The sequence below is a fragment of the Balaenoptera physalus genome (assembly GCF_965194825.1).
Source record: "Balaenoptera physalus genome assembly, chromosome: 3".
Classification (NCBI taxonomy): domain Eukaryota; kingdom Metazoa; phylum Chordata; class Mammalia; order Artiodactyla; family Balaenopteridae; genus Balaenoptera; species Balaenoptera physalus.
Genome location: NC_138890.1, coordinates 4,985,615 through 5,012,279, shown reverse-complemented (window position 1 = coordinate 5,012,279; position 26,665 = coordinate 4,985,615). Strand labels below are relative to the sequence as shown.

The 26,665-nt window shown below is 56.9% G+C and overlaps 3 protein-coding genes across 8 annotated transcripts; 2 read left to right on the top strand and 1 right to left on the bottom strand.

The window, feature by feature from the left end:
- The first annotated feature begins 305 nt into the window (after window positions 1-305).
- TUBB4A (tubulin beta 4A class IVa) lies at window positions 306-5,324 on the top strand. Of its 3 annotated transcripts, XM_082455284.1 has the most exons (5): window positions 306-449; window positions 846-889; window positions 984-1,092; window positions 1,201-1,311; window positions 3,665-5,324. In XM_082455284.1, the coding sequence occupies exons 4-5, from the start codon at window positions 1,251-1,253 to the stop codon at window positions 4,720-4,722; spliced, it is 1,119 nt and encodes a 372-aa protein (XP_082311410.1). In that variant the 5' UTR covers window positions 306-449; window positions 846-889; window positions 984-1,092; window positions 1,201-1,250; the 3' UTR covers window positions 4,723-5,324. The 3 variants fall into 3 exon arrangements, with proteins under 3 accessions (XP_082311410.1, XP_082311408.1, XP_082311409.1); XM_082455282.1 differs by lacking the exon at window positions 846-889 and having other exon boundaries at window positions 307-449; XM_082455283.1 differs by lacking the exon at window positions 846-889 and having other exon boundaries at window positions 309-449; window positions 984-1,311.
- Window positions 5,325-12,811: 7,487 nt separating this feature from the next.
- On the top strand, window positions 12,812-21,548 carry DENND1C (DENN domain containing 1C). Its single transcript, XM_082455214.1, has 23 exons — window positions 12,812-12,906; window positions 13,843-13,907; window positions 13,993-14,036; window positions 14,178-14,227; window positions 14,594-14,713; window positions 14,794-14,863; window positions 15,050-15,130; window positions 15,222-15,287; window positions 15,376-15,429; window positions 15,542-15,652; window positions 16,402-16,502; window positions 16,608-16,653; window positions 16,778-16,879; window positions 16,968-17,093; window positions 17,978-18,082; window positions 18,841-18,931; window positions 19,036-19,076; window positions 19,286-19,357; window positions 19,972-20,016; window positions 20,086-20,193; window positions 20,365-20,432; window positions 20,571-20,778; window positions 20,879-21,548. Exons 1-23 carry the CDS (start codon window positions 12,890-12,892, stop codon window positions 21,491-21,493), a joined length of 2,406 nt encoding a protein of 801 aa, XP_082311340.1. The 5' UTR covers window positions 12,812-12,889; the 3' UTR covers window positions 21,494-21,548.
- Window positions 21,549-21,769: 221 nt separating this feature from the next.
- On the bottom strand, window positions 21,770-26,158 carry CRB3 (crumbs cell polarity complex component 3). 4 transcript variants are annotated; one of them, XM_082455206.1, is made up of 7 exons: window positions 25,277-26,158; window positions 24,956-25,063; window positions 24,402-24,845; window positions 23,995-24,180; window positions 23,162-23,235; window positions 22,402-22,545; window positions 21,770-22,056 (listed from the first exon to the last, which is right to left on the bottom strand). In XM_082455206.1, the coding sequence occupies exons 3-7, from the start codon at window positions 24,649-24,651 to the stop codon at window positions 21,985-21,987; spliced, it is 726 nt and encodes a 241-aa protein (XP_082311332.1). In that variant the 5' UTR covers window positions 24,652-24,845; window positions 24,956-25,063; window positions 25,277-26,158; the 3' UTR covers window positions 21,770-21,984. The 4 variants fall into 4 exon arrangements, with proteins under 4 accessions (XP_082311332.1, XP_082311331.1, XP_082311333.1 ...); XM_082455205.1 differs by having other exon boundaries at window positions 24,956-25,486; window positions 25,820-26,158; XM_082455207.1 differs by having other exon boundaries at window positions 24,956-25,404; window positions 25,820-26,158.
- Window positions 26,159-26,665: the final 507 nt, after the last annotated feature.

Below are 26,665 nucleotides of genomic sequence, written 5' to 3'. Positions count from 1 at the left end.
CGGGCGCTCTCCCTCCCCCCGCCCAATCCCTGCAAAACCCGGGTCGCCAGGCCTGGCTGGGGGCGGGAGGGGTGGGATGGAGGAAGGTGGTACTGTTGGTGCCTGAGAGGCCTCACCCTCCACGGCCCGGGGTGGGGGGCGCACGGAGCCCCGGCTCGCCCCAGCCCCTGCCCCCAGAGGTCTCCAGGCGGCAGGGGAGGGGTATCCGTCCATCCCCGCACCCTCCGTCCCGGGGCGGGACCGGGGGGCGGAGCGGGCCGGTGACCTGCAGTGACGCGAGCCCCGCCCGCTCATATAGAGGCGCCCCAGGAGCGCAGGGACCGTGCTTCGCCGCCGCCGCAGATCCCAGCAACAGCAGCAGCGCCGCCGCGTCCACCATCAGCGCCGCCGCCATGCGGGAGATCGTGCACCTGCAGGCCGGCCAGTGCGGCAACCAGATCGGAGCCAAGGTACGCGAGGGACCGGGCCCGGGGACGCGGTCGAGAGATGTGGAGTGCGGTCCACCGAGCTCCGCAGAGCTCCTCCACCATGGGCCTTTTGGGGGACGGGGCCCCCCAGGAGGCCAGCACCCCAGGGACGGTGGGGGAGGGCGCGGGGGGCAGGGCCAAGCTGGGAACAAAGAGGCCCATGGGGGTGGGGCCCAGGCTTCTGTCCGCTTGCCACAGCTGGCCTCACAGCTGGCCCACTGTCCCCTCCACACGCACAAAGAGACCCCGCCCCTCCCCACGGCAGCAGCCAGGGAGCGCTGACCCCAGCCCGCTGGGCTGCGGTGGTGCGTCTGCTCCACCCCGCCCCCACCGCTCCCTTCTTGCTGCCTCATCCTCGCCCGCCCACTCTGCCTCTAGGTTCCACACTCACCTTGCCTGGGGGACAGGTGGCAGCTAGGGAGGTGAGTGGGGGTCCTGAGCCCAGAAGATGGAGGTGGGGCAGACCTGGCCACCGGCTCCACCTTCTTGGTCCTTACCACCGCCCTCCCCCCCCAGTTTTGGGAGGTAATCAGTGATGAGCACGGCATCGATCCCACTGGCACATACCATGGGGATAGTGACCTGCAGCTGGAGAGAATCAACGTGTACTACAATGAGGCCACAGGTAAGGGGCAGGGGACACCTGCCAGAGTGGGGGTGGGAAGGGCCTGGGAGGGGACAGGATGCTGGCTCCTGGCGCTGACCAAGCTGCTCTCCATCTGCTTCTCTGCAGGAGGAAATTACGTCCCCAGAGCTGTGCTTGTGGACCTCGAGCCGGGCACCATGGACTCTGTCCGCTCAGGCCCCTTCGGCCAGATCTTTCGTCCTGACAACTTTGTGTTTGGTGAGTCACCATCATGAGACACAGGCAGGGAAGCCCCCCCTCCCCAGATTCTTTCATTTCCACATGCTTGGTGAAAATTCTTTTTAAAATTCTTCACCTAGCGTCTAAACTCAGGAACCCAGAGCCCAGCGGGGAAAGCGGATACACAGGCCACTGTGGGAATCCAGGGGAGGCATCTGATACAACCAGGGGAGGTGCAGGGTAGGGAAGGCTTCCCGGAGAAGGTGGCATTTTAATTTAACAGTATGGATCTGAGCCAGACTGCGGTGTTCAAATCCCAGTTCTGCCACTTCATGCAGTCGACAAATACTTATTAGCACCTACTGCATACCAGGCCCTACTGTACCCCCTGGGAATATAGCCAAGAATAAAACAAATAAAGCTCTCTGCCCCCACCCCCGAGCTGACATCCTGGTGGAGGGAGCTGGGAAGATAAATAAATGGGAAGAGAAGAGAAATAAGTCAAACTCAGGCACTGACTGAGTCATCTTGGTGATTTTGGACAGGCCCTTCAATCTCTCTGTGCCCGTCTCCTCATCTTTAAAACAGGGAATATACAAAAACTTACTTTTCAGGATTGTGAGACTTAAAGCCACTAACACGTATAAAGAACTTAGAACAATGCCTAGCACAGAGAAAAAGATAACTAAGCATTTGATGTTTTGTTGTCATTTTTATTATCATTATCACTATTAATGTCTGCAGCCTAAAAGGTGAATAGGGCTAGGGTTGACCAAAGGGCAATGAAGGGAGGAAAGGTGTGTAAGACAGAGGGAACAGCATGTGTGAAGACAGTGGGCACATTTACAGCACTCAGATTGAAGGGGCCTGCACACTCTGAACAACCATGTAGGAAACATTTCCTGGTACCTCTAGGTCAAGCTAAATGCACATCCCCACCTGACCTCAGGCCCCAGGCTCCCCCTCCCCCAGCGCCTCTCCTCCTAGTACACAGTAGTTTAGTCCGGAGTCTAGGGATTGACGGGACAAGCTATGTGACCTTGGACGAGTGACTTCCCCTCTCTGGTCTGTGCAAAGATTCAGGAAGATAATGATGATCATGTGTGGTTATGGCGCACAATAGGTCCTCAGGAAGTGGCTGCGGAAAGACTAAATGAGGTTGACCAAAAGATGTGAGGGATTCTAGGATGATTATGGGCGGCTCCAGTCGGGCCAAAAGATTCTGTGGCCTCTAGTAGGTGAGGCAGGGGAGGTGGTAGAAAAGTGTGGACTCAGGAGCCAGACCACCTAGTTCAAATCCTATTCTCTCAGAGGAGGTGACATTGACCAGAGACCTGAAAAGTCAGTCAGGGGAGTACCTGGGGATAGAGCATTCCAGGCAGAGGGCACGGCACGTGCAAAGGCCCTGGGGCAGGACCAGGCCTGGTGTGTTGGAGGAACAGTGAGGAGGCCCATGTGGCTGGAGCAGAGTGAGGAAAGGGGAGAGAGGGAGGAGTGGAGGGCAGGGAGGGGATGGTGGCAGGTTGTGCAGGGCCTTGTAGGCTGTAGGGAAGATTTGGGCTTTTATCCCGGGGAGGGCTGTGGACAGAGAAGGGATAGGACCTGACTCAGGTGCTCACCGGTGCCCTCTGGCTTCTGCAAGGAGAACAGACTGGGGGGAGGCTGTGGGAGGACCAAGGCAGAAGCGATTGTACTGATCCAGATGGGCAATGAGGGGGCCAGACCAGGATGGAAGCAGAGGAGGGGGCAAGAAGAAATGTTACCTGTTCACAAAAATACCAGCCAATATTCTAATCCTAATCCTTGTCCTCCGGAGCTTGCATTCCCCTGTGAAATTACAGACAATAAACATGATTAATTTAAAAAAACAGGTTTATCACTTCTGCAGAGGGTAACAAAGTCCTAAAGAAGGGGAAAGAGGGAACCATGTAAGTATCTGAGGGAACAGCATTCCAGGCAGAGGGAACGGCATATGCAGAGGCCCTGAGGCAGGACTGTGCCGGGTGTGTGGCAGGGACAGCAAGGAGGCCTGTGTGCTTGGGGCAGAGTGAGCGAGGGGGAGAGAGGGAGGAGGGGAGGGCAGGGAGGGGGTGGAGCAGGTTGTTCAGGGCCTTGTGGGCCGAAGGGAGGACTTAGGCTTTTACTGAAAGATGGAAGAACTGGGGTGATTTTGAGCTAAGGCAGAACATGATTTAGGTTTTATCAGAATCCTTCTGGCTGCTGGGTGAAGGGAAGCAAGGATGGAACCCGAGAGAACAATTCATCATCATCATCATAATAATAATAATGATTTTGTTATTATTATTATTCAACTACTAGGATGGCTGGGAGTGGGGTGGAGGGTGGGCTTTCCCCCTATCAGCCTGGGTGTCCCCTCCCCTTCCCTCTTCAGGCCAGTCTGGAGCCGGCAACAACTGGGCCAAGGGCCACTACACAGAGGGTGCCGAGCTGGTGGACGCGGTCCTGGACGTGGTCCGGAAGGAGGCGGAGAGCTGTGACTGCCTGCAGGGCTTCCAGCTGACCCACTCGCTGGGGGGCGGCACGGGCTCGGGCATGGGCACGCTGCTCATCAGCAAGATCCGCGAGGAGTTCCCGGACCGCATCATGAACACCTTCAGCGTGGTGCCGTCGCCCAAGGTGTCGGACACGGTGGTGGAGCCCTACAACGCCACCCTCTCCGTGCACCAGCTGGTGGAGAACACGGACGAGACCTACTGCATCGACAACGAGGCGCTGTACGACATCTGCTTCCGCACCCTCAAGCTGACCACGCCCACCTACGGGGACCTCAACCACCTGGTGTCGGCCACCATGAGCGGGGTCACCACGTGCCTGCGCTTCCCGGGCCAGCTCAACGCCGACCTGCGCAAGCTGGCCGTGAACATGGTGCCCTTCCCGCGCCTGCACTTCTTCATGCCCGGCTTCGCGCCGCTGACCAGCCGGGGCAGCCAGCAGTACCGGGCGCTGACGGTGCCCGAGCTCACCCAGCAGATGTTCGACGCCAAGAACATGATGGCGGCCTGTGACCCCCGCCACGGCCGCTACCTGACCGTGGCCGCCGTGTTCCGGGGCCGCATGTCTATGAAGGAGGTGGACGAGCAGATGCTGAGCGTTCAGAGCAAAAACAGCAGCTACTTCGTGGAGTGGATCCCCAACAACGTGAAGACGGCCGTGTGCGACATCCCGCCCCGCGGCCTGAAGATGGCCGCCACCTTCATCGGCAACAGCACGGCCATCCAGGAGCTGTTTAAGCGCATCTCGGAGCAGTTCACGGCCATGTTCCGGCGCAAGGCCTTCCTGCACTGGTACACGGGCGAGGGCATGGATGAGATGGAGTTCACCGAGGCCGAGAGCAACATGAACGACCTGGTGTCCGAGTACCAGCAGTACCAGGACGCCACGGCCGAGGAGGGGGAGTTTGAGGAGGAGGCCGAGGAGGAGGTGGCCTAGGGCCGCCTCCATCCCTTCACATCAGCGCCCTGCTAGGATGCTGACCTTTGACCCCACCAAGAACCCCCTGCTTCACCTCCCAGCCTGACTCCCCTCTGACCCTACAACCTTGCACCTCTTCCCCCGCCAACCTTTGACCCTTGAGCCCCACTTTATCTCTGACCCCTCTTGAACTCTCCCACCTTGGACACCCCCATGAGCCCTGCTTCACTTCTGACCCTACAAGCCCCACCTTTAACTCCATGATCCCTCCTTCACCCCTGACCTCTCCACCCTTGACCTCCCCACGAGCCCCATTGCACCCCCCAGACCTATAAGCCCTGGTTTACGTCAACCCCTCCCTCTGAGTCTCTCCCTTCATCTCTGAACTTGCCTCACCTTTGACCCCACAAGTCCCACCCACCCTCCGAACTGACCACCTTTCTGGCTTCCGTGACCCCCCATTTCCTTCCTGAATTCACTCCTGTCAGCTCCCGCAGACCTTGGTTTTCCAGGGGTGCTGCTGGGGGAGAAAGAAGCCCTGGAGCATGTGGGCAAGAGAGGCTGCTCCCCGACCCTCCCCGCTGCCTCACCCTCAATAAATTAATTGTTGTCCTGCCGTGTTTCTGCCGAGTGTGCTTTTCATCGTCCTGTGGGAAGGTCACGTGAGGCTCCTCCCTATGGGATGGAGGTGGGTGCTGAAGGAACTTCTAATCGGGGGGTGGGGAGAGGGCAGGGATTTCAGAGTCAGACAGACCAGGCTACGCCACTAACTCACCCTCTGGTGTTGAGCAAGATGCTGGCCCACTCTGAGCCTCGATTGGCTCACCTGTAAAATGGGCTCATATGTTTTCCCCCCATGCCCCACCTCAAGGATGTTTGTGAGGACTCAAGGGCACAGTACCTGGCACTGGGTGGGTTCTTAGTGATGGAGATGCTGCCACTTTCTGTGGGGCATCTTGCGAGAATGGAAAGCTGGAGGGGGGAGTCTCTAGGGAAGGAAGCTGGGGAGATGGCAGCCGGGGGTAGTGCCCGAGGGGCAGTCCTGCCAGAGTCACTGACATGTGTGAAGCACTTTGATGGCCTGGAACATGCCTTATCTCATAACCCTCACACCAACCCTGTAAGAGCTGAACTTTTAGGGAATTCTCTGGCGGTCCAATGGTTAGGACTCCTCGCTTTCACTGTAGAGGGCGCAGGTTTGATCCCTGGTCGGGGAACTAAGATCCCACAATCTGCACGGCATGGCCAAAAGAAAAAAGATCTGAGCTTTTGGAGAGACAAAGTATATAAGTTAGCTCTTGCTGAGTAACAAACTACCCACCCCCCAAAAAACGTAGGGGCTTAAAACAACAGCAGTTATTTATTTTGCTCCCAACTCTACAATTTGGGCAGGGCTTGGCAAGGCAGCTCATCGGTGCCCCCTGTGGCATCAGCTAGAGAATCCTGCTGGAGGCTGAGGGATCTCCTTTCAAGGTGGCTCACTCAACATGACTGCCAAGTTGATGCCTCGGGGCTCAGCAGGGGCAGGTAGAAGGGGGTGTCAGTACCTCTCCATAGTCTGCTTGGGCTTCCTCAGAGCATGGTGGCTGGGTTCTCCAAGAGCAAACATCCTAAGAGAGCAAGGCAGAATTCATTGCATTTTTCTGACTTAACTTTAGAGGTTGCTTGGTGTCCTGAAGACTCCTAATTGAGGTGTTCACAAAGGCCTGTTTAGGTTCAAGGGGATGGACTACAGACCGCACCTCTTGAGGGTAGAGTGGTAAGATTCTAGAAGAGCATGTGGAATGGAAGATACAGCTATGGCCAGCTTTGGAAATTACAATTTGCCACACAAAGCATCTTGTCCATGGTCCCATGGCTATGAAGCGGTGACCTGGTATTCAAACGCTGACAGTTTAAGTCTAGAACTCTGATTGTATTTTATCAGCCGGGGTTCAGTGCAGGGACCATTCTAGGCATATCAGGCAGAAAGGGGTTGGATACAAGGATTTAGGAGCTTACAACATCATTGGAGGGGCTGAGAGAGGGGGGCTATATATAGGCCAGTGCTTAAACTTTAATGTGCAAAAGAGTCACCAGGACAGCTTTGCAAGAACACAGCTTCCTGAGTTCCACCGTATAGTTTCTGATTCAGTGGTGGGTGGGGGGTGGAGACTTTGCATTTTTAACAAGCTCCCAGGTGATGCTGATAATGCTGCCTATGAGACCACCTTTTGAGGAGCCCTGGAATAAACTGGAACACCACCCTGGGAGCTGCTTCTCTGCACAGTGGAGAATCAGGAGGCTGCCACCGGAACTGTTGAGTTCAGAAACACTGCCCAACACCCACAAAGCCACAGAGATAGGTCCCCTAGAGTGCTGAACAAAAATTAATTAAAATGAATTTTAAATAATTTTAAATAATTAAACACACACACACAGTTCTGCATCACTTCTACCTTCCAAATCTCTCATGAGCGTTTCTCATTGGTCGAACCTAATCTGCATCCAGAACCAGAGCTGCAAAGACGTCTGGGAAATGTAGTTCCCCCCTCCCCCAGCTTCTGGTACAGAGGCCAACAAGGAGCAAGAGAGGGGGAGAGAGAGAGAGAGGGAAGGAGGGATGCTGAGAGCCAATTAACTTTTTCCACCAGGCTCTTCGCTGGACCACCAGCCCCGGATGGGGCCCCGGCCCCCTCCCTGGGTCCCACTGCAGCCAGGAGAAAGGAGAAGCATGGGAAAGGCAACCTGCGAAATCCAGCCTGCCGCCACCGTCACCTCAGCAGGCCCAGCCCAGCACCGGGCGGTGGAGCAGAAAGACGACGAACTAGGCAGTGAGCTTGGCTGTCTTTATTATCCCAAACCTAATGTGGCCCCGGAAGAACTCCCTATTCTGCCCAACTAAATCCCCTTCGCCAAGAAATGGCACCACCTGTGTGCTCAAATCCTGCCTCTGGAAGTCAGCCTTGACTCATTGTTTTCTAGACCCAACACATTCTTCTTATCTTTTGCTGAATCTGATACCCACCAGGGTTCTTGGCCTTCCCCAATCAATAGAAATTGACTAGAACCCAGACGAGAAATTCAGGCTAGGCTTGATTGGGGCCCCTGCTGCAGCAGGAGGGAGCGAGAACAAACATCAGTTTCCTTTGCTTGCTCACTTGCTGAGCAGGGGTGCGGGGGGTGGGGCGAGCTGGTTCTTTATATGGGGTGAGGGTAGCGGGGTGTGTCCAGGGGGTCGGGACGGAAGGATGGCTTAAGTGGCTTGCCCACCCCTCTGGTGGTGTTGAGTGCAGGGGGCATGCCCAGTACCCTGCTTTTGCTCCCAACACCCTGTTTTTGCTCCAGGCTTTTCAAAAGTGGCAGTTGGGTTTTCTTGGTCTCTTTGTATCTTTTGGGTCCAGAATTTGCCCCATCTGCACATGCACTCAGTTATTTTTAGTCCCATATAGTTTCCTTGTATTTTGTTGCTCAAGGAGAGGTGTATCCAGGGGCAAGCACTGCAGCAAAGGGTCCCAGGTCCCAGCCTGTCTCAAGTCGAGTTGTCTCTGTCTCCAAAATGTATCCTGGGGACTTCCCTGGTGGTCCACTGGTAAAGAATCCGCCTTCCAATGCAGGGGACGCGGGTTCAATCCCTCGTTAGGGAACTAAGATCCCACATACCACAGGGCAACTAAGCCCACACGCCACAACAATTGAGCTCGCGCGCCTCAACTAGAGACCCTGCGTGCCGCAAACTGCAGAGCCCACGTGCCCTGGAGCCTGCGTGCCACAACTAGAGAGAAGCCCGTGTGCCACAAGGAAGAGCCTGCGCACCGCAACGAAAGATCCCGCGTGCCCGCAACTAAGACCCTATGCAGCCAAAAATAAATAAATAAATAAATAAATAAATAATAAAATAAATCTTAAAAAAAAAATCTATCCTGAATTTGACCCCCTCCTCTCCAGCCGTCTATACTCTGGTCTATGCCACCGTTGTTGCTCACCCAGGCAATTCCCCCTCATCACTTCCCTGGGCTCCCTGCTGCCACCCCTGCCCTCTGCAGTGTGCAGCGTCCTCCTTCTACAGCAGCCAGAGAGGAACTTTTGTATGCAAATCACAACCCTCCCTCCCGCAGCTCCCATGCTACTCAGACTGAAACCCAAACTTCTCACCTTGGTCTCCACTCGCTGATGACTGATGATGGCAACCTCATCCCCCTCCCCTTCCCTCCCTTAGCTGAAACTACAGTGGCCTTTATGCGCTTGATCATATCAAGTTCAATCCAACCTCAGGGCCTTTGCACATGCCGTTCCTGCTCCTTCTTTCCCCCGAGGTGCACATGAGCAGCCCCTTCTCGTCCACAGGTTTCAGTTCAAAGGACACCGCCTCAGAGCAGCCTTCCCTGGCAACTCTAAATTGTACCCAGTCACTCTGCCTCTTTTATCTTGTTCCGTTTCCCTGAGAGCACCTACCAGTAACTCAAATTATCTTGTCTATTTGTAGACTTGTTTCTTTTATCTGTCCCCTGCCCTACCCACCAGAATGTAAGCTTAAAGGAAACTTATCTATCTTGCTCACCACGTGCATAGAACAGTTTACACCACACAGATACTCAGTAATTCTTTGCTGAATGAACGAGCAAGTGAATCCACGTATTGTGAGGTGTATTGTTTTCCTCCTTTTTTTTTTTTTGATAAAGATGTATGAAGTTTATTTATTTATTTATTTATTTATTTATCGTCTGTGTGGCGAGCCTTGCGGGATCTTAGCTCCCTGACCAGGGATCAAACCCAGGCCCTTGGCAGTGAAAGCATGGAGTCCCAACCACTGGACCGCCAGGGAAGTCCCTGTTTTCCTCCTCTTAAAGTGAGAAAACATGGGAATTCCCTGGCGGTCCAGTGATTAGGACTCCTAGTTTTCACTGCTGAGGGCCCGGGTTCGATCCTTGGTTGGGGAACTAAGATCCCACAAGCCACGTGGTGTAGCCAAAAAATTTTAAAAATAAAAAAAAATTTTTTTAACTAAAGCAAGAAAACAAAGACACAGGGAGGTGGAAGATGGTTTCTAAGACGGCCCTCAATGATGCCCGTCTTCCCCATTCATGTGCTTGTGTGATTCCCTCCCCTTGAGCGTGGGCTGGACCTGAAGATTGCTTCTGACCAACAGATGTAATACGGCACCAATATGGCAAAGGCGATGGGATGCTACGTCCAAGCCTGGGTTACAAAAACCTGTGACTTCTGTCTTGGTGAACTCTCTATTGACTTCTCAGCTTGCTTGCTAGGGGGAAGCAAGAAGCAGGTTGGTAAGGTCCACATGGCAAAAAGTGAGGGTAGCCTCTGACCAACAGCAAGTAAGGAGCTGAGGTCCTCTGTCCACAATAAAATGAATCCTGCCAACAGCCACATTGTGAGCTTGGAAGTAGATCCTTTTTCAGTTGAGCCGTCAGATGAGACCACAGCCCTATGGACACCTTATTACAGCTGAGAGACCCTGCAGCACAGGACCCGACTAAGCTGTGTCCAGAATCCCAGCCCCCAGTGAAACTGTCAGATAATAAATGTGTGTTCTTTTAAGCCACTAACTTTAGGGTGATAGGTCACACAGCAATAGATAACTAATACAGAGAGGTCAAATGACTTGCCTAAGGTCACACAGACATTAAAGAACTAAGTCAGGTCTTGAACCCAAGTCTCTCTGACTCCAAAATCATTCTCTAACCACTTCACTGACCCATCTCCCATAATCATAGAGAGAACATATCAAAAGCTCGGTTCAGGCTTGACCACATACTAAATATTTCATGTGAATTCTCTCATTGAACCTTCACAGCATCTCTGAGGCAGGCACCATACTTACTTGTTACAGATGCAGAAACAGGGGGACTTCCCTGGCGGTCCAGTGGTTAGGACTCCACACTTCCACTGCAGGGGGCTCAGGTTCAATCCCTGGTTGGGGAACTAAGATCCCACGTGCTACACAGCACAGCCAAAAAGAAAAAAAAAAAGATGCAGAGGGGGTCCCACTTTCACTCAGGGATGTGAACTCTTCCTTTATCCTCATCCCATGGGTTTGCCATTGGATTGAATGGGAGTAAATTTCAGAAATGAAGAAGGCTTGGGGATATCTCCGCAAATGCTATGCCTGTCTTAGTGCGTTCAGGCTGCTAACAGAATACCACAGACTGAGTGGCTTATAAACAACAGACATTTATTTCTCACAGTTCTGGAAGCTGGAATTTCAAGATCAAGGCACCGGAAGATTTGGTACCTGGTGAGAGCCTGCTTCCTGGTTCATAGAGGGCTGTCTTCTTGCTGTGTCCTCACATGGTGGAAAGATGAGGGAATCTCTCTGACGTCTCCTTTATGAGGACACTAATCCCATTCACGGCCTTCACCCTCATGATGTAATGATGTTCCAAAGACCCCCACTTCCTAATACCATGACCTTGGGGGTTAAGATTCAGCACCAGGAGTTCCCTGGTGGTCCGGTGGTTAGGACTCTGCACTTTGACTGCCGTAGTCCCGGGTTCAATCACTGGTTGGGGAGCTAAGAACCTGCAAGCTCCACAGTGCAGCCAAAAAAATTAAAAAAATTTTAAAAAGACTTAGCATGTAAATTCGGGGGTGGGGGAGGAACACAAAAATTCATTCTATAGCAAGGCCCGAGAGTGTGAGAAGGGGAGAAGGATGCCCTGGGTACTCTGCACCCCGGATCCCCAGCCCTGGCTGAGATCCAGCTCCCCTTGGAGAGAAAGGTGGCACTGAGCTGTGTTCAGCCTCATCCACCTATGTCTTGGCTGGAGGGTTTGGAGGTGTGTGTGTGTGTGTGTGTGTGTGTGTGTGTGTGTGTGTGTGTTCACATGCTGGTGCATCTGCTCACCTCCTCCTCCTCAGCATGAAAATACCCTTGCACCCACAGTCATGTGGACATGCACAGAATGAGAATCCCCAGTCATCCACATCCTCACTCAGCCTGATGGACTAGACACAAATTCCTAGGCACACAGACACCGCATTCACCCCCAGATACCCCAGGACATGGCAGGCCACATGTGGACTCATGCAGATGCACGCCTATATCCACACAGATATTCTCAGTATCTTGCAGGAGACCGAGGAGTCTCGCAGACTCCTCTGCATTTTGACTCTCTGAGTTTGTCTGTGGGATTTTCCGTGTATGTACATGAGCATGAGTACCTGTGTTGTGTCCTGCCTTTGTGCCTGTGAGTGTGTCTACGTATCTTTGTTTTTCAACATGACATCTGTCTGCCTGGGTGTCTGTCTGTTTCTGAGTCTGCAACATTGCTTGGGCTTGTCTGACTGTGTATCTCTCTCTGTGTTGTGACTATGTCTGGCTATGAATCTGACTTGTGGCTGGGCCCTGACTGCGTCTGTCCCTTTGTTACTGCTCTACGTCTGTGCTCTATGCGTTTCTGTCTGTTGTCTGGGTCTGCTTCTCTGTTATTCCGTTTGCATTGACAGCCGTGGTCCCTGCAAGTGTATCTGCTGCCTCTGTCTGGAACTGTTTGCTGGCTGTGCCTGTGTGTTATCTCCCTGCACCTATCATCTGGATGGACAAGGACTTATTTATGTGTGTGCTGTCCCGCTGTACCTGTTGGTTTGTGTCTGTGACTTTGTGCTGCCTGTATAACTTGGTATCTCTCTGTGTCTGTCTGCTGTCTGTGACTGTTCTGGCCTGTTTGTGTTGGTCACTCCCTGGCCATGTGTGTGCTGTCTGTCTGTGCCTGTATTCTGTCTGCTGTCTGTCTACCTTCCTCGTGCCTCCGTGTCCACTCTCCAGCCTGGCTCCCTCTGGTGGTCCTGCGGGGAATAGCCAGCGCAGAGCGATCAAAGGAAAAAGAGTTGAGGAAAGAGGAAGCATTTTAGGCAAACTGTGAGTCCTTGGCTGCCACGGAGAAGGGAAGGCTTGGGTGTGATGGCAGAAACCAGATGCAACCCTCCTGGCAGGATGGGGCTGGGGATCTGGCCTCTGAGCTTGCACACCTCTTGCCCACCCATCCTGTAGAAGTCTAGAAGGCAGGACGCCTGGGTCTCTCACAGTGGGTGGGGGCAGGGGCCTTCCTCTGGGGACGTCACCCATTAAACTTCCTCTCTCAGCCACACAGGAAGCTGAGCCGGCTCAGGGCCCAGCCCTGAGAAAGCACAGGCCCCCCCAGCACCCCTGAGGAAAGGGCCCCGCCGGGCCAGCCCTGCAGGGACCATGGGATCCACAGCTGAGTAAGAGCTGCCCCCTCTCCCATCTTCTGGACCAAGATTCCCAGACCGGGCCTGGGGTGGGGCCAAGGAGAACGAGGCTGGGGCAGGCCCGGGAGGGACCGTGAGCCACAGGGGCAGGTGGCTGGAATTAGGGCAGGACACTCAGCTGGCCTACAGTATGGACTGCGCTCTCAGGCACACTCGGGCCACTCTGGGACCTTCCAATCTCTCTCTCTCTCTCTCCTTCTCTCTCTCTGTCTCTGCTGCTCTGCGCCGGCTCTGTATGACTAAGTTTTTAACTCTGAGCCTGTGCTTTTTGATGTATCTCAGTGATGGGGAGCCTGGCTTCCGGGGTCAGCGGGGGGGAGGGGCGGGCTCTGTGTGTCCATGTGCAGGACTGATTGATTATGTGGGACTTGTGTCAGCGTGAGGTTGAAGCTCAGTGTGAGGGAGGTCCCAACCTCAGCGACAATGTGTCTGCACTCACTCCCCGTTCTCTTCCTCTGTCTCTCTCCCTGAGCCCAAGTCCCGACATCCTCTGCAAGGTGGATAGGGGGTTGGGGGCCAGGGGAGGTAGGCAGAGATTTCAGGGCTCCCAGAAGGACCAGGGCACGCTGCCCTCTTTCCTCTGATAAAAAATCTGAGGGCCCCATGAAGCCCCAGGGCCCCATGAAGTCACGTACACAGAGACACCTGGGCAGGGCCTCACACATATATCCAGGGACCCTCAGGGCCACCCAAGAAAACAGGGACGTTATTCACCCTCACACTGGCTCAACCACACATACGCACAGTCCTACCTGACACATGCCCTGGGCGGTCTCATCCATTCAGGCAGACGCAGAATAGAATTGCAGACACACACACACATACACACACACACACAATCACACACAGGTGCAGACACACACACAGAAGCAAAGCCCTGGACACACTGAACCCTTTCCTGCCCTGCAGAAGGGGTCTCCCTGCCCTGTTTGATTGGTTCTTCGAAGCGGCCTACCCTCCCTCCCTGCAAGAGGGTGAGTCAGGGGCATCATTGGGGATGGGGGTTGAGATGGAGGGTGGGCCCGGGACCCTGAACTTAGGAGCCTGCTCTCTGTGCAGATCCCCCCATCCTGCGGCAGTTCCCCCCAGACTTCAGGGACCAGGTATGCAGGCTGGCTCCTTGCTCCCCAGGGGCCAGGGCCTGTCCCCCTGGGGGAGGGAACCCTATGTCTCAGACCACTGGGAGCTTAGGGGTGGCGCCCAACCTGAGTGGCCAAGCAGTGTGTGCTTCTCTCCACCCCCAGGAGGCTATGCAGATCGTGCCTAAATTCTGCTTCCCTTTTGATGTGGAAAGGTATGGAAGGAAGCAGACACCAAGGACCCAGGGACCCAGACCTCTCATGGACCCCCAGGATTCAAACGCCCAGAGACTCAGACAACAGAGACCATATACCCAGGGCCCCTGAGATTCAGAGACCCAGGGACTCAGAAACCCGGGGACCCAGACAAATAGTGACCTATACACAAAGGGACTCACTTACCCAGGGTCTCAGGGACCCAGGGCCTCAGAGAACCAGAGACGCTGACAGCTAGGGACCTATACACCCAGGGCCCCAGACTGGTGGACGCAGTACTAGCAGCGTTGTCAGGGGCATGAAGGGGAGGGGGGTTCACGGGGGTGGGATGCTCAGGTCTCTCTGAGAGCTTTTCCTGCCCCCAGGGAGCCCCCCAGCACCGCCGTACAGCATTTCACCTTTGCCCTCACGGACCTGACCGGCACCCGCAGATTTGGTTTCTGCCGCCTCCGGGCTGGTGCCCACAGCTGTCTCTGCATCCTCAGGTGTGGGATATGGGGGTCTGGGCGGGGGGAACGGCCTCTGCCCACAGGCACTGCATGAAAACTGTGTCCGCTCTCCGCAGCCACCTGCCTTGGTTTGAAGTGTTCTACAAACTGCTGAACACAGTGGGGGACCTCCTGGCACAGGATCAAGTGAGACCAGCTCTCCCTGCCATTCCTGCAGGAGTCCTAGTCCCACCCCCACCGAGGCCCCAGCCTGGCTCTGAACTCCCAGACCTCACCGGGCCCCTTTGGCCCCTCCCAGACCACCCAGCCTGAGTCAAGACCCTCAAGAGTCCCCAACCCGCATTCTGGCTCAGGCATCCCACCCCTACCCAGGTCTCAGAGGTCGACGAACTTCTTCTACATCTGCTGCAGCAGCCCCTTCCCGGGACCCAGGACTCAGCGGGGCTGGAGCTGGTGAGTACCCCCTCCCCCCTGGGCGTCGGACCTCAGGTGGCTGGAGAGGCTGCACCCCGGCCCTGAGGACCACGCACCGCATCTCCCCCAGGGCAGCGGAGTGATGCTCTCCAGTGCGCTAGGCATCCCGCCCCCTGGCCCCGGGAAGAGCATGCCGGTGAGCAGAGCTGGAGACCCTGGAAGGTTGGGCACCCACGTGAGGCTAACCCCTTGACTGATCAGTCCCCCTATTAATCCCCCGCCAGCTTTCCTGCTTCGTGGCCCCCGACTCCGGCCGCCTGCCATCCATTCCTGAGAACGTGAGTGGAGACCTGAGAGGGGACTCTGGGAGGGGGGAAGAGGTCCGGAAACCCGGAGAGGGCTCTCAGATCCTGTGGTCCCTCGCGTCCAGCGTTCCTCTCTGTTCTTCAGAGGAACCTAACGGAGCTGGTGGTGGCGGTGACCGACGACAACATCGTGGCGCTATTCGCTGCGCTCCTGGCAGAGCGAAGGGTCCTGCTCACCTCCAGAAAGCTGAGCACCGTGAGGCGGGACCGCCGGGCCGGGGAGGGGCCGAGGCCTGGCTTGGTCCCTGGGGGCGGGACAATCGGCGCGGATTCCTAGCTCTAACCCCACTGGGCGGGACCCGAGGGCAAAGTCCTGGCTCAGCCCCTTTGAAGGTCAGGGTTGAGTTGAATCCTGGCTCCACCTTTATGGGGGAAATCAGAGGGGGTTGCGCTGTACCCCCTCCCCCCGCTTCAGGAGCTCTGAGTCCAGGCTCCACCCACTATGGGCCAGAACAAGACTGGCTCCGCCCCTCTGGAGGGTGAGATCAGAGAGGGCTAAATTCTAGCTCCGCCCCTAGGGGGGAAGGACGGGGTAGGGGTGGAGCTAGCATTCAGCCTCTACCCCTAGGGGCGGGACTTGGGGGGGGGACTGAATTCTAGCTCCGCCTCTCTAGGGGCGGGGTCAGTGGGCTGAGTCGCTGTCCTACCCCTAAGGAGAGAGATTCCGGAGGGTTGAATATTAGCTTCAACCCCTAGAGCGAGGGACTAGCACGTGCTGAGTCCTGGCACCACCAGTTCCAAGCGCTGTAATTTGCGGAATTCTTGGCCTTCACAAGAAAGGGGTTTGAGTTTTCACCTCTTAGCCAGTAGCGGGTGGGGAAGGGAGGTGGAGGGAGACAGCAGACTGGGGACACGGGATATGAAGCCGGGAGAGCCACCGTCCAGAGAGGGTCCTTGAAGCTGGGGGTCCAGGCCCTGACTCCACGGTCCCCCACTCGTCCCCAGCTGACGTCGTGCGTCCACGCGTCCTGCGCTCTCCTGTACCCCATGCGCTGGGAGCATGTGCTGATTCCCACGCTGCCGCCGCATCTGCTGGACTACTGCTGGTGAGGGGCAGGGGCTGGAGAGGAGCAGGGCTTGGGGAAGAGGCCTAGGGTCCTGGGGACCCGGGGGGCGGCGCCTGCATGACCGGCCCCCTCGGCCTTCCGCAGCGCGCCCATGCCCTACCTCATCGGAGTGCACGCCAGTCTCGCCGAGGTAAGTGGGAACGGACCTGGATGGCAGGGGTGGGTGGAGTGCCCCCCTGCATCCCCAGGCATCCTCCCCTGTCGGGGATCCTCGGGCTCTGAGCGGCCATCGCCCCTCCAACTCCCTAACGCAGAGAGTGCGGGAGAAAGCGCTGGAGGACGTCGTGATGATGAACGTGGACTCCAATACGTTGGAGACGCCCTTCGACGATGTGCAGGCACTGCCCCCAGATGTGGTCAGTGACATCCCCTTCCACCCTCCTGCAGCATCCCGGAGACGAGGCTCCGCACCCGCCTGCTCAGCGCTGCCCCCTTGTCCTCCAGGTGTCTCTGCTGAGGCTACGGCTAAGGAAGGTCGCACTGGCCCCCGGGGAAGGGGTGTCCCGTCTCTTCCTCAAAGCCCAGGCCCTGCTCTTCGGGGGGTACCGCGATGCGCTAGTCTGCAGCCCGGTGAGATTCGGGGACGCAGAGGGAGAGACCCCGTGGGTCCCTGAAGGATTCAGAATAATAATACCTAGCGTTTATGGACTGCTTACTCTGTGCCTCCGTTTGCTCATCTGTAAAATGGGATCCCAACAGTACCCACCCAAAAGGGTCGCGTGAGTCTGTGAATGGACATAAGCAAAATGCTCGGTTAGTGCCTGGCACATCGCAATGGATAAATGATAGGTTTTACCGCTGCGATTATTATTTCACTTAATGCTCACAACAGTATTACGAGACGGATACTCTTATGGTCCCATTCTACACATGAGGAAACCAAGGTTTGGAGAAGCCCCACAGTGGGTGAGTGTTGAAGCCAGGACTCTGATCTGCTGACTTTCAACCCTGACATCCCCTCCTACCCAGTTTTTCACAACTATTCTATAAAAACGTGGTCGGGGAGTTCTATTATTTGAGAATCTGACGTTGCTTTCGACTCTGCCCTGAACACAGCCAGAAGCTGTCCACTTCTCCCCCTCCTCTGTCTCCACCCCGGCCTGGTCCCCATCGTTGTTTGCCCGGCTCAGCGCGCTCACCCGTCACCATGAGTCCCCTCTCGCGGGCTCCCACCCTCCGCGCTCCGTAGTCTGACCTCCCTGCAGCCGCCAGAGGTCACCTGGGAGCATCTGAGTCAGGTCCTGTCCGCCTCTGCCCACCGCCTTCCCAGGGCTCCCACCTCCCTCGGGGTAAAAGCCCAAGTCCTCCCTGCAGCCCACAAGGCCCTGCACGACATCAGGCACACAGAGGCGCTCCATCAATGTTTGCTACACAGATGTAAGGTAGAATATGGGAAGCAGAATAAGGGATCCTGGAGAGCCGCGGGGAGCTTAGAATCCGAGTCCTTCTTCCAGGGCCAGCCTGTAACCTTCAGTGAAGAAGCCTTCCTGGCCCAGAAACCCGGGGCGCCGCTGCAGGCCTTCCACCGGCGGGCTGTGCACCTGCAGCTGTTCAAACAGGTGCGCCAGAGTCCGGAGGGCGGGGCTGGGGCCGGAGGGGCGAGGCTAGGGGCGGAGACGCCTGGATCCCGGAGGCCGAAGCCAGGGCTGGAGGGGCGGACGCCTGGGCCCATGGGCGGGGCGAGAGTTGGCCCGGCCGGATCCCCCACTCCAGGGTCTCCGGGGTGGGAGAGACAGGACTGAACTCTTGGGTCCCTAAAAATGGGAGCTCCTGACCTGAGTTCCCAGGGATAAGATCTACCTCTAGGTCCCTGAGGAGGTTGGGATGGAACGAAATTATTGAGTCCCTAAGGCGGGAACCTCCTGGGTCGAGGGTGGAGGGAGAGGAGGCTGGACTCTTGGATTCTAGGGACGTACCGGGGAGGTGGAACCGGACTCCTGGGTTCTTGGAAGAAAGTGGGATGAACTTCAGGGTCCTTCAGTGCAGGCTGGCTTCCAGGGTCCCTGGAGGTGGGGTCGACCTCTTCCAAGGTCACTGAGAGGAGGGGGGCCTGTCTGGAGTGGCAGAGTCCTATTCCTCCGACCCTGTGAGGAGCGGGGTCTGGTCCCTGAAGACAGATCCTGACTTGGGGTGGGGACGGGCGGGGAGAGGGTGGGCCTCTGGCTCCCTGAGGTGGGCTCCGGACGCCTGGGACCTAAGGTTGGGTTTCTGGAGGGGCCAGGGATGGCTTCTACATCTTGAGGGCCAGTGGATCCCCAGTCCTCGCATTCAGATGTTTGGGGCAACCTGATTCTCTGACCCTTTGCCCCACCCCCAGTTCATCGAAGGCCGACTGGAGAAGCTGAACACGGGAGAAGGCTTCTCAGACCTCTTTGAGCAGGAGATCACCTGTAGCGGGGCCTCCTCAGGTGAGCTCTGCACCTGGCCCTGGAGCCCCTCCCCCCCCCACCGCCCCGGACCTGTGGCCCAGTCTGAGCCTACCCACCTTGGCAATGCTCTCTCCTCTCTCCAGGGACCCTTCGCTCCTACCAGCTCTGGGCAGACAACCTAAAGGTAGTAACACCGAACACTTTAGTGTTTATTGTGGGATTAAATCAAACCTACAACCGTCCCCAACTATGCTCATTTATAGATAGAGGTGAAGAAATCAAGACTCAGAGAGGGAGAGGGGATTCTCCAGTAACACACAGCCCGGGTGGGCAGCTGGGGTCTGGGATAACCCCACGTGCCCAAGCCTCTCTTCCTTGGCTTTCTCTCCCCAGAAAGGTGGTGGTGCCCTCCTGCATTCCGTCAAGGCCAAGACCCAACCAGCCGTCAGAAACATGTACCGCTCGGTGAGGCTGGGCTGGACAGGCCACTTACCAGGGTGACAAAGGCAGAGGATGGTTTAACCCCACGTTTAGAACGCAGACAATTTATCAGAACTAAACCAGCAGTTAAACCATTTACAATGTTTCCTAGTTTTATTTTCCATTGACTGTATTCATTCATTGTTGTCGCATCAGGTCTTTCCTATTTAAAAATGACAACCAAGGTTCTTTGGCAAACATCTTTTGTCCTTCTGAGACACCACAATCCCAGCTTCTGCCCTTGTGGTTTGTTTTTCTCCCAAGCCCAAAATTTTCCTGGGACCAACTTCCACAGCTCGCAATTGTCTGCTGGATTTTATTCTTTGCTCGGCTTTTGAACACTGACTCATTTTTACGATGTTCTAGTGTTGCCATTTCCTGTTTCATTTGGGGGTTATCTCCTCCGGTAATATTCCTTCTGTTAGTCAAAGGGGCAAGTTTGTATTGACTTCTTAGGTGGTACCGGGGGAACTTGAATATATTTTGAGACATACATGAGCAGATGGGAAGACAAAACTGTCCTCGGGGATGGAGGGCCGAGTTCTCAAATGTCCAGGGTCAAATCGCTCTGGATTCTGTCTCTTTTGGCTCCTCCGTAGGCGAAGAGTGGCTTGAAGGGTGTGCAGAGCCTTCTGATGTACAAGGTAAAGCCAGTAGCCAACGCCGTGGGGCAGCGGGGGGAGGGGCTCCTGGCTCACCCACCCTCTTCCTAGGATGGGGACTCTGGCCTGCAGAGGGGGGGCTCCCTGAGGGCCCCTTCCCTCACCAGCCGCTCAGATTGCCTGCAGCAGCGCTTGCCTATCACCCAACACTTCGGACAGGTAAGAGCCCCGCCCCTGCACATACCTGGAATTATCACCAAGTCCTTCTCCCATCCTGTCTCCAGCCAGACATCTCGACTACCTCAAAAATGGAGTACCCACTCCCCCCTTCACAGAACCCCCTGATTCTGTAGCTCCTGAGGCCCCAGCCCCCAAATCTGTCCTTTGCAGAACCGGCCCCTTCGGCCCAGCAGGAGACTCCGGCGGGAAGAGAGACCTTCTGAGTCCCTGGGGGAGGGGTAAGACTCCAAGGCAGAGGGAGGGAGCAATGTTGGAAGTGGGGGGCCGGGACTCATGGGGAAGTGGGCCCCAAAACTCCAGACCCTTCAGAGCAGCCGGTCTGGGGCAGATATCTGAGGCTGCCCATCCTCACCCAGGACACCCTCTCTGAGCCCTGAGGATGCCCAGGAACCGTTGGCAGAGGAAGCTCTGGATGGCAGCTTCCTTGGGTCTGGAGAAGAACTGGATTTGCTGAGCGAGATTCTGGATAGTCTGAGCATGAGAGACACACGGAACAGCAGCCTGCGGCCAAGCCAGAGTTTGGACTGCTGCCACAGAGGGGACCTGGACAGCTGCCTCAGCCTGGTGAGAGCCCCCCCAGCCCTTCCCCATTTGCTCATCCAACCTGCCAGCCCCTCCTTCATTTAAAGGCCAGCAACGTGCCCATCTCCCCATCCCCACCCAGCCCGACATACCAGGAAGATCAAGATGGCAATCAGATGACGAGAAACCACCAGGGCCCCAGCCCCTGTCCCTTTCTGTCGGCCTGCTGCCTCTGCACACCCCACAGCCTTCAGATGCCACGAGCTCCTCGAAGCACCCCACTTCCCAGCTGCCCTCAGAGGCCAGCCCAGAAATCATTTCCCCGTCCCAGTCTTCGACAGCTCCTGCAGACCCAAGCAGCAAAGGGGACCCCAGCTCCTCTCTCACAGAGCCCCAGCCTCTATGCCTCTCCTCTCCCCATGAGGCAACCGAGGATCCCACAGCCCAGGAGAGCCCCTGCTCCCAGCTCTCCACAGCACCCAGCCCTCGAGAAAGCCCCCAACTTCTGACTCCCACAAAGCCCAACTCGGATATTACCTGGGCATCCCAAGTCCTTGATTCTTTCTCGGATCCCGGTTCCCCAGAGAGTCCCAGAGCCCAGCCTTCGGAGGTCCTGCTCCCAGAGCGCACGCACCTCCAGCCCCACGAGGAGCCGGGAGCCCCCAGGCCCCCTGAGCCTCCTGCTAGTAATTGCGAGGAGCTCCAGGCCAGGAGCCGGCCCAGGGTTGCTGAGCTTAAAAAGTGCTTTGAAGGTTAAGAATCAGGGGTCTGGAGGAGACTCTGGCCCCTCAATAAAGCTGCAAGAGCCCAAAGCTTGTTTTTCCTGGTGGGTTTACCTGGGAGCCCTGTTTCTGCTCAGAAACCCACCCCACTCCCCACCTTCCCTCCCAAGGCAGCCTCCGGCTGGCTCTTAGGTGCAGCTAAAAGCCTTTCCCTTCCAGGAAGCCCTCCCAGCCCCTAGGACCCTCGAGACCTTACAATTCATCTCTCAACAGCCTGTGTGTCTCCTCCATCTAAGCTAACTCCTGCCCCCACCAGCTCACAGAAAGGTTTTATTACATCACACTACCCATTGTATAGATATATATAAAGTAAGCAGCCTGTCTCCCTTGCCCTCAAGGGCAGAGTCTTCGAAGCACCTTCTTCCCCTCTATTCTTAAGCGCTGGGTGTGTTTGATTGCCCAGAGAGGGCTCTGCCTTCCCCCAAGGTCACACAGCCAGGAAGGGTGATGGGTAGAGGAAGGGGACCTAGATGGGCAGGCAGCCCCGCACCGTCTCCTTGGAGTCCTGGGGAGCCTGGGCCTCGGCTGCATGGGAGAACTGAAAGGAAAGGAGAGGGGGGGGGTGTCGGGCCTGTGTGGCAGGCAGACAGATGGCTGATGGTGCAGCAAGCGGGGAGGCAGGTCCCCAGCCCCGGCACCCCAACTGCAGGCAGAGTCAAGCAGAGGCAGCATGCTTCGCAGAGCCCGCCCGGCAGGTGCCCCGTGGCCCCCCCAAGTTCTCCGGGGCCATCAGAGGCTGGTGTCTCGGTGGCAGCTGCTGTGTGCAACTGAGCGCCGGGCAGTCCTGGGCAGTGGAGGCAGCTGTGGCCAGCCCCAGCATTCAGATGAGCCGCTCCTCAGGCGGCAGCTTGAGGTTGGGAGGCGGTGGAGCTCGGGCACCCACCTGCTCCTCACTGCTGGGCCGGTAGGTGCCCTCCGTCTGCCGCTTCTCCCGAAGCTTCCGCACCAGAAGTACCAGGCCCACAGCCAGGAGCAGGGCGGCCAGGAGGGAGAAGACCACGATGATGGCAATGGTGGCCTCCTGCGACTGTTGGTGGGGGGGACAGGTGTGACCCACCTGAACTTGGGCATCCCGTCCACCCCCGCCTGAGAATTATCTGGGGATGCTGATCCCCTCCCCCCGCACCCGCCACTTTTGGTGACTGGCTTCCTCCACTCAGGGTTCCTGATCCCCATCATATCACATCTGGGGTTCCCAGGCTCCCCCACCTGCCATGTCTGGGGTCCTTCTCCCAAGCGCCTGCCGCATCTAGGCTCCTAGATACCTCCTCCCCCTGCCTGAGAGGCATAGGGGACTCCTGGACCCCCTACACTTGCCAAGCATGGTATTTTTTTGGTGGGGGGGTCTTAGTTCCCCAACCAGGGACCCAACCTGTGCCCCCTACATTGGAAGCGCGGAGTCTTAACCACTGGACCGCCAGGGAAGTCCCGCCAGGCATGGTGTTCTTGCCCATCCCCTTCCTGGGGTTCTCGGTGTCCCCATTTGCCATGTTGACATTCTGGTCTCTCCCACTTAGGGTTCTCCAATGCCTCCCCCACTGTCCAGCCTGCTGCCTCTGGGAATCTAGGTCCTCCCACCTGCTACACGGGGGACTCCCGAATAAAATCCCTGCCGCTCTTCTCCCACATATACCCCAACTCACCAGGGCCCCATTGGAGCCAGGGCTGGGGCCAGAGGGTGTAATGGTGCTGTTCCCACTTACAGTGGGGTCCGGTGCTGCAGGGCAGTGGTAGAGAAGATAAATGAATCCCTATCTATTCCTTCCCATCTGGAAGCATCTGCATCTTTCTTGGTCATTTCCCCTCGTTAGAACTCTGCCCTTTTGAGTCTTTCATTCTGTGAGTGGCCTCCACACAGGGGCTGGCCCCGCTGATTTTGCTCCACAGGGAACCCCTTACCCAGGGGAGCCCAGCGCTGAGTAATCAGCCAACAGTGGTCTGCAGTTGCCGCAGAGTTGGGGGCTATTATAATGCATGGTGTGGGGAAGCTCAACCCTCCCCCCCAACCCCAGCCTCACCTCTCCGGCCCTCCCTCTGCCCTTAAGGATCTGGGCGGATCCTGCATTTCCCTGGAGTGTCTGACTCACACCTCCCCCCAGGCTCCCGAAACTGGAATAGAGGGGCTGAAAGGCTGCGTCCCCACCTTTGGTCAGCCGGCTCCACCTGGGCTTGGAGCCCCAGGCAGGCCTCCTCCTGGCTTCCATTTCCCCCAAACTGCTCAACCCTACTGAGACTCCGGCCCGCAGGCCTCTTCTCCCAGCAGCTCACAATTCCGCCCAACTCAGGAATTCTCCCAGACCAACTCCAACCGTCCAAGGAAGGACACAGGAATTCTACGCCCCCAGCCCTACCCCAGACTCTGTAGACTCCTGCTCCCAAGGCATCGCATGCCCGCTCCTGGGTTCTTGCCCTCTCAGCGTCCCAGGCACCCAGCGCTTCTAAGCCCGGACCCCCAGTGCCCCCGACCGGTACCTACTTTGCCCCCAGACCCGGCCCCAGCGGGTCAGCAGCAGCGGCAGGCCGAGCGCCAAGAGCAGCCCCAGGCCGGGGCTCGCCATGGGCCGGGTGACGGGCTGGTGGCACCGGGGACGGGGCTTGTCGCGCGCGCCGCTCCTACCGCATCTCGGGCTGGTGGGGGTACCTTCGACCCCACACCTGGGGGCTGGAAAGGAGAAAGGCCGGAGCGTGGGGGAGGGGGCCGGACCTGAGCGCAGGCCCCTGGGAGGGGCGACCCGCGCCGGCCACCCAGGAGTCGCGCCCCGCCCCCCGCCGCCAGAGGTCAGAGATTAAAGATTAACTCGGGGCGGCGCGTTCCTGGGCTGGGGAAAGGGGAAGGGAAGGGGGGAGGGGTGGCAGGCCCAGCCGCGCGACCTGCCTCCCTACCTGGCCCGGGCGTCTTCGACCCCCGCTCAGGGTCCCGATCCCGGTTCCTCGCTCGAACCCTCGATCCGTCGGTCAGTGGCTCGGTCGGACTCTTCCAGCTCCGCCGGCTCACGTGACCCGGAAAGTTTAGTCGCTCACCTTGGAGCTGAGCGCACTTCCGGCTTGTGCACCTGAGCCTAGGTGAAAGGGCGGGGCCAAGTGGGGGCGGGTCCGCGCCGCGGACGCACCTGTAACGGGAACCCAATCCCATAATCGGGAGGAGTGAAAAGGAGCGGAAGCGCGCAGGTGTAAAAGGAGCCTCTCACCTGCACTGCAGTTACATCTGTAGAATCGTCCAGGTGTGGAGACACACGGGGCACGGAGTCACCGATGTGTGAGGCACTCCTGTCTGGGGCAGACCGGGATGGGGAGCCTCTAATGAAAAAACACTGGTGTGGGACACACCTGCATGGGAACAAACGTGTAAAGAAATCTGCACGGATGTGTAAGAACACCCATGGGAGACATCTGCTTTGAATCACATCTCTTTGGAGTATAGCTGAATGGAAGCCTACCTGTGTGGAAAACAGCTGTATAGAACACACCTGCATGGTTACAAACACCTGGCTGAGGCACTCTGGCGCGGGGTACATCTGTGTGGGGAATGCATCTGCATGGCCCACCTATGAAATGAACAAGACTTGCAGAAGTAATTCCTGTGTGTAAAGGTATTGGAAACACCTGTACGAGACATACCTGCATTTAAGTACACCTGTAGGGGACCCAGTTATATGGAAAGAGCCCCGTATGGGTGAATGATTAAATGGAACACACGTATGGCGGGGGAGGCTCTATAACGCATTCCTGGGTGGAGGAACACCTGTTGAGAAACATACCTGTGAGGTGAAGGAAACAGCTGCATAGAATTGAGCTCACACGAGAGGAAGACCTGAGCACGCCTGCATGGGGGCACACTCACACTGAAGCACATCGGGGGGAGGGGCTCATGTGTATTGAGGTCCACCTGTCAAGGATGCATCTGTGAGAAAACATTTGTTTGGGGCATCTCCGTGGGAAAATATCTGTACGGCACCTGCAAGGGCGACCTGTGAATGAAAACGTCTGTGAAGGGACCCTCTACAAGAGGCTCGTTTGAGCACACCTGTCTGGGCAGAAGCTGAGTGGGAACCATGTGTGCCCTCACGATCGTCCTTTGGATAAAGGACGATGATAATAAGACGACCCCCTCCTGGGGACTCTAGAGAGAAGAGTAATGGTTAAGGGAAAATTCATCCCTTCTAGGGCATAGAGCGATGTTGGGTAAGAATCCCAGGTCTAGTTAAATCTCTGCTTTGCCCCTTCCTGGGCATGTGCACTGGGGTGAGCGGCTTAACCTCCTGTTTCGTCATCTGTGAAGTGGGAAAGCCAGTCCCACTTACCTTATAGGGTTTTAGCGAGGACGACGCGAGGGGTGAGTAAAAGGCCAAGGCTTGTGCAAAGCAATGAATCAACGTTAGCTGTTATGATTATTCGCTGTCAAAAGATCTGGGCGCCCCTCCCCCTAATGGCGAATCGAGAAACTGCGCCCGAAACTAGTGGGAGGGGCATTCGGCAGGTGCCGCGAGCGCGACAGGCTGGGGCCCCGCCTCCAGCTACGCTGTCCTTATCCCCAGCCGCGCCTGGGACTCTGAGATCCCCCCGCTAGGCCGGTCCGGAGAAAGCAGTCTGCTCGGCGTCTGGATCCGGCAGAGGTCCCTTTAAGACTGCGAGGCGAGCCGGGGGCCGCAGGACCCAAGGCAGCGTGGTGTCAGTGGGGAGGCCCCGCCTAGGTGGTGAGCAAGGCGGGACCGCAGGGCACAGCTCCTGCGGCTCTGACCAATAGGAAACCGACTTTGCAGCCGCGCCGCGCGTTGATCTTCTGTTTCCCAGTCTGAGTGGGACCGAGAAAGGAGGCGCGCGGGCGGGAAGAAAACACGGAGGGAGAGCAAGGCGACTTGATTTTCTGCTTCTGTGGCCGCTTAGGCAATGTGAAATGAGCGGGCGGGCTGTTGCAGGGCTAGATGGCACAGAGTTGGTTCTGAGTACGTCTAGGGAAACCGAGAATTTTAGTTTCTGAGGAGGATTAGTAGAGGAGGGAGGTCAAGTGGAAAGGGATTACGTAACCCAATCCCTGACATCTCCCTACCTCGTCCCCTTGGGCAGAGGGTAAACTGAGGCACGCAGAAACGGAACTCGGAAACCAGACCTGAGATCATTGATCTCTCGAACCCCCCTTCCCAGAATGA

Bases quoted from the DNA above. Each gene is read 5' to 3' on its own strand.
- TUBB4A (XM_082455283.1), top strand. From the start codon at position 393: ATGCGGGAGATCGTGCACCTGCAGGCCGGCCAGTGCGGCAACCAGATC. The intron at 450-983 runs GTACGCGAGGGA...CTCCCCCCCCAG, and splicing joins GCAACCAGATCGGAGCCAAG to TTTTGGGAGGTAATCAGTGA. The intron at 1,312-3,664 runs GTGAGTCACCAT...TTCCCTCTTCAG, and splicing joins TCCTGACAACTTTGTGTTTG to GCCAGTCTGGAGCCGGCAAC.
- CRB3 (XM_082455204.1), bottom strand. From the start codon at position 24,651: ATGGGATTGGGTTCCCGTTACAGGTGCGTCCGCGGCGCGGACCCGCCC. The intron at 22,546-23,161 runs GTGAGTTGGGGT...CCCCACCAACAG, and splicing joins CTGGCTCCAATGGGGCCCTG to TCGCAGGAGGCCACCATTGC. The intron at 22,057-22,401 runs GTGGGTGCCCGA...CTTTCCTTTCAG, and splicing joins GGCCCAGCAGTGAGGAGCAG to TTCTCCCATGCAGCCGAGGC.
- DENND1C (XM_082455214.1), top strand. The intron at 14,864-15,049 runs GTGAGACCAGCT...ACCCCTACCCAG, and splicing joins ACCTCCTGGCACAGGATCAA to GTCTCAGAGGTCGACGAACT. The intron at 18,083-18,840 runs GTGCGCCAGAGT...CCCCACCCCCAG, and splicing joins ACCTGCAGCTGTTCAAACAG to TTCATCGAAGGCCGACTGGA.